The sequence below is a fragment of the Fragaria vesca genome, linkage group LG1 (genome assembly GCF_000184155.1).
Source record: "Fragaria vesca subsp. vesca linkage group LG1, FraVesHawaii_1.0, whole genome shotgun sequence".
NCBI classification, from domain to species: domain Eukaryota; kingdom Viridiplantae; phylum Streptophyta; class Magnoliopsida; order Rosales; family Rosaceae; genus Fragaria; species Fragaria vesca.
In genome coordinates, this window is record NC_020491.1 from 21,666,816 (window position 1) to 21,673,319 (window position 6,504).

General features: G+C 38.0%; 2 protein-coding genes across 2 annotated transcripts in view; one reads left to right on the forward strand and one right to left on the reverse strand.

Moving 5' to 3' along the window:
- Window positions 1-459, reverse strand: part of LOC101308615 — a 1,309-nt gene extending 850 nt beyond the window's left edge. The window contains exon 1 of the mRNA XM_004288577.1: window positions 280-459. The gene's annotated coding sequence lies outside the window, so the exon portion shown is untranslated. The remainder of the gene's footprint in view (window positions 1-279) is intronic.
- A 3,736-nt stretch (window positions 460-4,195) lies between these two features.
- LOC101307543 lies at window positions 4,196-5,338 on the forward strand. The gene has a single exon (XM_004289534.1). The coding sequence runs from the start codon at window positions 4,196-4,198 to the stop codon at window positions 5,336-5,338; it is 1,143 nt and encodes a 380-aa protein (XP_004289582.1).
- The last annotated feature ends 1,166 nt before the right edge of the window (window positions 5,339-6,504 follow it).

Here is a 6,504-nt window from a genome sequence, read left to right on the forward strand (position 1 = left end):
GGAGAGAAGTATGATACTAAAGCTTTTGTCAAAAATACAGCAAACCAGAGTTGGCCGAATTCAATCATGGAAGTGTGGAACACAACAATCAAATTATAAATAGCCATACAATTCAAGCCTCATCTCCAGATCATGTCAAAACACTCAAGTTCGTGCATATCCATTCAATCATCATATCAGAAACATATAACAATCCATATATATGCCAACACTTCATATGACGACAACCCAAAATGCAGAATTTAAGTTTTGACAAGTTCTAGATCAATGGAAACTCACCTTCGCATCTGCTACAGCTCTGCAAAATTTTAGCGGAAACCAAATTCAACAAGTTCCAGTTTTAGCTATTTCTGAATTCATGCGTCTGTATGGGTTTGAATCCCTTTATGAGTTTTAAAAAACTCAGTCGCATCCTTCATCCCCAAAACCTCGATCCCCAATTTTTGTGTGTTTGTTATGACAATAGCAAATACAAAATGTATAACTGGGTTTTAAACTTTATTTGGGTATGGGCTAGTTTCTTATGAGTTTGGCCCAAAACTAAAAGACTAAAACTTGTCAAGTTTTTAACATAGCAGTAGCAAGAAGCAAACAATATCAGGTATTTAGTTTTAATCGATTTCCATTGTTTCAATCTATATATGAAAACCAGATGAATGATTTGTGTCTTATGAAAGTCCTTTCTCTAATACCACTATTAGGTGTTTTGCATATCTGAATAAACACATAATAAACTCAATAGCATAAGAACACAAACACAAACACAAGCACACACCAAATACCAACTGCAATTACATTTCTAAAAGGCTAGAATACACACTTGTGAACTGGTTCATTGAGGTCGACATCTTGGAATAGCAGCTGCACTTAGAACTAAGAGTTAAGCCTTCCGCACTTCAAAACTTAGAACGTTAGTATGGGACTAAAGCTGAATGTAAGCGTGTTGAGTGCAGGGGCTTCTCCTTGTATATATATCGGCCAGTTAACTAGATAAGAGACTCATCCCATTAGGAGTTCAATACCTGCTTAATAGTTATCAAGAGAATCTAAAGCTTATCACAACTCCTAAGATTAATCAGGTAATTAATATAATGAGTATCCCACTTCTGTTAGGAGATACAACCTTAACAGATAACCAGAAAATAGAGTTATAGTCATGTATTTCTTGTTATTTGTATTTAACCAAATCAATTGTATTTGTCTTAATATAATATTGTGAGCGTTAAAGTCTAATATTTTCTAACATGGTCCACCAATTCCTCCCCTGCAAACGGCGTCGTTCATAGCGATTCGTCTTCCTTTGACAACACTAGTGGTCCTCCTGGTAATGGCGGATCTCTTGAGGAGGCTCGGTTTCGGTATAAGAACTCTGTGACGGCTCTCCGGGCTGTTCTTGCCGAGATTCCTAATTCTCACGAGGTCAACTCAGAAACCCTAATCTTTCATCTCGTCAATTTGCCTTCAGTCAGATGCATTTGCAATTTCTTTAGTATTATTTTCTTGAGAAATTCCAGTCAGCTACTACAGTCTGATTTCTGTTGGAAGTTGTTAGGATATGATCAAAACTAGTCTGATTACCCGTTAGAATGGTTAAATGAGGTTATGGAGTTGGATGGAAAAGTTTGCTGCTTCTAAACATAGTTAGAAATGTGTTTTTACTAGTTCATGGTCCATGACTATATCATGTATATGTATGTATCTAATTGCTGTAGTTTTATTTCTACAAACCATATGTTGAGCTAATATTCGGTGTTGCTTATACTGAAACAGGCAACATCTGAAACTGATGCACCGGCCGATGAAACTGAAATCGACAAGTTAGAGGAGCGAGGCTCCAATTTGAGAAAGGTATTTGTCTTGTATCACGACTAGAATTAGATGTTTGCTTCCAGAGGGATTGGGTTTTATTTGGAGGGTGTATGTGACTTGTTGAGGCTTGTGAAATCTTGTGATAACTGACGATACTTACTTTAAGTTGAGACCTTGTTGATGTCGGAAGAGGAGCGATGCTTCTTGTCCTGTTCTAATATTTGTGTAAAACTAAAACGTTGACCTTATTTTTTATGTAGGAGCTTGTGAACAAAAATTTATATATCAAAGTTGTTATAGATCAGCTACGAGATCTCGTCACCGACATATCGACATGGCAAAGTCCTTGTTCCTTCTGACTTTGAAAGCACGGTGTGTCTTAGAATAGATGCTAAAGTATGTGGAGAAACTGATTATGCTATTCTGGTCTGTTTAAGAATCTGTGAAGTTTAATGCTTCATATGAGGTGATTACGATTCACCTAGGGGGAAATTTCATGTAGTGATATTGATCCCTAGCCTATGATTCATCCTCTGCATTTTTATATTGGCTATCTTTTTTCTCTTTCTTGCTTGAAGTTTGTGATCCAAAGAATGGAATTTGCAATTCATAAAATATGAAAAGATGTGATTTTAAAGTCTGTCACTTAGAAATCTAAATTTAAGCTTCTTCCAAATAAAGAAGCCTTTTTTTTTCTTTTTTTTTTTAAAGTGAAGAAAATAAAGCAGCTTAGGAAGTTCTGTTTGAAACAAACACAGTTGGGAGGGAGACTAATGCTATGTAACTATATTGCAACTCAAGTACTCCTCAGATGTTATTGGAAAGGATCTACGATATAATGATGTTGATATTTGATTGGCTAGAATCAAGTTTTACATTTTTCATCTCTTCTGGTGTAACCAGTTAACATTAGTCTTTGTATGCGGTTATATGGGTCATGGATTATTGTGATATGTTCCATATGTCAAGATTAGATGGGGTCATGAAATGTCCACCCGATTTTGATATGTTACTCTTGATTGTGTTGGCTAAATGATTCAAATATTGTCACAGTTCTAGATTCTTTCATTATCAGGCCTAACATAAGTGTTGAAGAGGAAAGCTCCTCTAAAGCAGATTACATTATGTGAAGTTATTTTGTATCCATTTTTAACTGATTGAACAGGGTCATCATAATTCCAGATTTGTAGTTTGTGCTGTGAATTTGTTTATCTTTGTGAAGTAAAGCTTGTCAACCATTGGACAGTCTTACATGATATTTTTAATTTTGTATCCATCCCAGGGGTCAATTGTTTTGATGGCTTAGGCCCTGTTCATTGGTGGCAAGATGCAGATGCAGATGCAGAAAGTTCGGAAACCATTTTGGTTGAATCACCCATTATCATGAATGTGCTCTTCAGCAAGGAGACAAGTTTGCTTGAGCATGTAAATTCCTAACTGTAGATGGAACTTGCACCTTCTAGTTTCAAAGGGAAACTATGTTTTCAGTTAGGAGCTTGCATTGTCATACTCAAATCTTGTGAGATACCAGCCTGCATTTCTTTCTTGTTTCCTTTATTTTTATTTTTTTTTGAGGAGGTTTCTTGTTTCCTTTACTAAATTGTGAAACTGCAAAAGCACTTGGTGGACTAGAGAGAGTTGACCAAGTATTATAGCATCAAACACTTGTTTTTTTTATAAACTTATTCCGTTCATATCTGTATACAATTCTTCATCACAGTTCTGAATCTGGATATTTTCCTCGAAATTTCCTCTTTTTAACATCTATATGATATAATGATAGTGTACTTATATTTTTAACTGATTATACAACATTTATTTAAACTTTCGGTAAAATTAAAAGTTGATATTTGACATAATTAAAATGGAATAGTTATTGACATGTTCGTGACTCTTTCATATTGGTCATTGCTTTGCATTCCAGTCACTTTGCGCAAGAGCTGGATTGACGCAACACTAAGGATTTCCACATGCTTATTGAAGCTGCATGTTCATCATTTTTTGGTAAACGTAATAAATTCATCTATATATGATATAGTGAAGCCTCTTACTACGCACCTGATTCAAGGTCCTAGATACATATTTATATTTGTTTCGAGTTTTGACTTTTGAGCTCTCACAAGTTTTACCTTCTTATGCGGATCTCTATCCCAGCACCATTGTTGTTATTATTATCTCATCATGATCGAATGTAGTGCAGAATCTCAGATGCACAAGAGTGGACTTGCTAATATCTAGCCTGCAGCAGCTGCATGGATTGAATATTACATATTCACTAGTTGATTACTTGTGTAAATCTCGAAGCATATATAAACAGCACCGAATTCTTTCTTCTTACTCAATCTCTAGTAATACCTTCATCTCTAAGTGACACCTCTCCACAATAATGAAGCACAAATCCATGGATTCCCCTCATAATAAGTTCAAGTCTTTCACCTCGAATAACCTTTACTTCCTTCTCCTTCTCCTCTTGACAAATTTCATCACCTTGTTCGTTTCCTCATCCTTTTCCTCCTGTTCTTACAAACCCCTCTCGACCACCACAGCATCCGACCTCCCACCGGAGTTCCTTGCCTTCGCATCCGGACACGCTCTCCCATTCGGATACAACGCTAACTTTGATTCCGACACCATTTACCCTCCAGCTGGCAAAGCATGCACGCTCTTCCCGGACGAGCTTCGTCGCTACATGTCATACAAAGTCAATGGTTCGTGCCCTGACGACGAGCTCTTAGCCCAAAAGCTCCTCCTCAAGGGCTGCGAGCCCTTGCCCCGGCGCCGGTGCCGCCCGGCCTCTCAACCGGAGTACACTGATCCTTACCCTCTCCCCACCAGCCTATGGACTACGCCGTCCGACTCTTCAGTGGTGTGGACAGCCTACAGATGCAAGAACTACAACTGCCTCGTCAACAGAAAACGAAACGAGAAAGGCTTCACCGACTGCAAAGACTGCTTCGACCTCCGAGGAAACGAGAAGTCTCGCTGGGCAAGCCCAAAAGGAGGAGGCCTCCATTTCAGCATAGACGAAGTGTTGGCCACCAAGCCACGCGGCAGCATTCGGATCGGCCTCGACGTTGGCGGCGGGGTGGCCACGTTCGCCGTGAGAATGAGAGAGAGGAACATAACCATAGTAACGACGTCGATGAACTTGAACGGCCCTTTCAACAACTTCATAGCGTCGAGAGGTGTGATTCCTCTCTACATCAGTATTTCGCAGAGGCTTCCGTTCTTTGACAACACTTTGGACATCGTACACTCCATGCACGTTCTCAGTAACTGGATTCCGACGACGTTGCTTCATTTTGCTTTCTTTGATGTGTACAGAGTGCTTAGGCCTGGGGGTTTGTTCTGGCTCGACCATTTTTTCTGCGTGGGTGATCAATTGGAGGTGACTTATAAGCCGTTGATCGAGAGCATTGGATTCAACAAGTTGAAGTGGGTTGTTGGGAGGAAGCTTGATCGAGGCCCTGAGCTTAGGGAGATGTACCTGTCGGCTTTGTTGGAGAAGCCATTGAAGAACTCGTGGTGATCATCCATCCATCCATCCATCATACACTAGTTTAATAACTCTTGTGACCCATTTTTGCTGTTTCTCTTTCTTTGATGAGGAAATTATCAGAATATCAGACCCAACTTATGATATTTCATTTTATGTATAATATGTTCCCTATCTTTAAAATTAGTGTAACGACCCGGTAATAAGGCATAGTTCTTAGTTAATCTCTTTTATATTACTTTCTCTCTTCAGGTTTAAAATCACATATAAAGAAATGTGCCACACTACACATATCCGTATGTTTAATTATTACAATCATCTCAGATATTAAACAAATATTTACTTTCTTTATATGTGTAAGTTACATATTCTGTATAGTTGTATAGGTGTAGGGTTACAATTGCATCTCTATATAAACCTCATATTTAGAGAGAAATAACATATTGAAACATGTTTAAGGAAAATATATAGATTTATTGTGTGACTTAATCAAAATAGAATCAGAATAGAATTCAATATCAGTATGTAATAGGAATATATGTATTTTCCTTATGTACTATATCTTCTATATGTAGAGGCTTATTCTATATAAAGAGGCTTATGTTGAGGAACGAGTGACGAATCTCAACCCTTCCGTTTTATCTCCCTAATCTGCCTAATTGCTCAAACTCATTTTTAAGATTTCACCCAACACCATCGTCAACGCATCACCAACAGTGATGTTATGTGCTCTTCATGTGTCCCTTAGTCAAGTAACTTATAAGTTATATTTTATATTTTATTTATCTTTTTTTAATGTGAGATATTTCCTCTCCAACACTCCCCTCACATGTAACCTAATTTTTTAGGTCTGAACGTGTAATTCATTCGATTCAATTCCCACACCAGAAATCGGTTTTGTGATCAGGTCCCAATTCCCACTTCAGAAATTGGGGTATGCGTCCAAGGCCAACTACAAGCACTTGGTATGGTATGAAGCCAAATAGAATTTTTCCGATGGCAATTCGATGAACCCAATTTGGGCTCATTATGCTTGGGGCACCAATTGAAGAGGGATCCGTTCTGATACCAACTAAAATTGGACAAGCAAGGCATGTGGATCACCTCACCATTGTACTGATACTATCCCAACTTAACCACCTTTAAAGTGTTGGGTTTTAATCACAAAAGACCTCGGTACAATATACATGGGTATGATC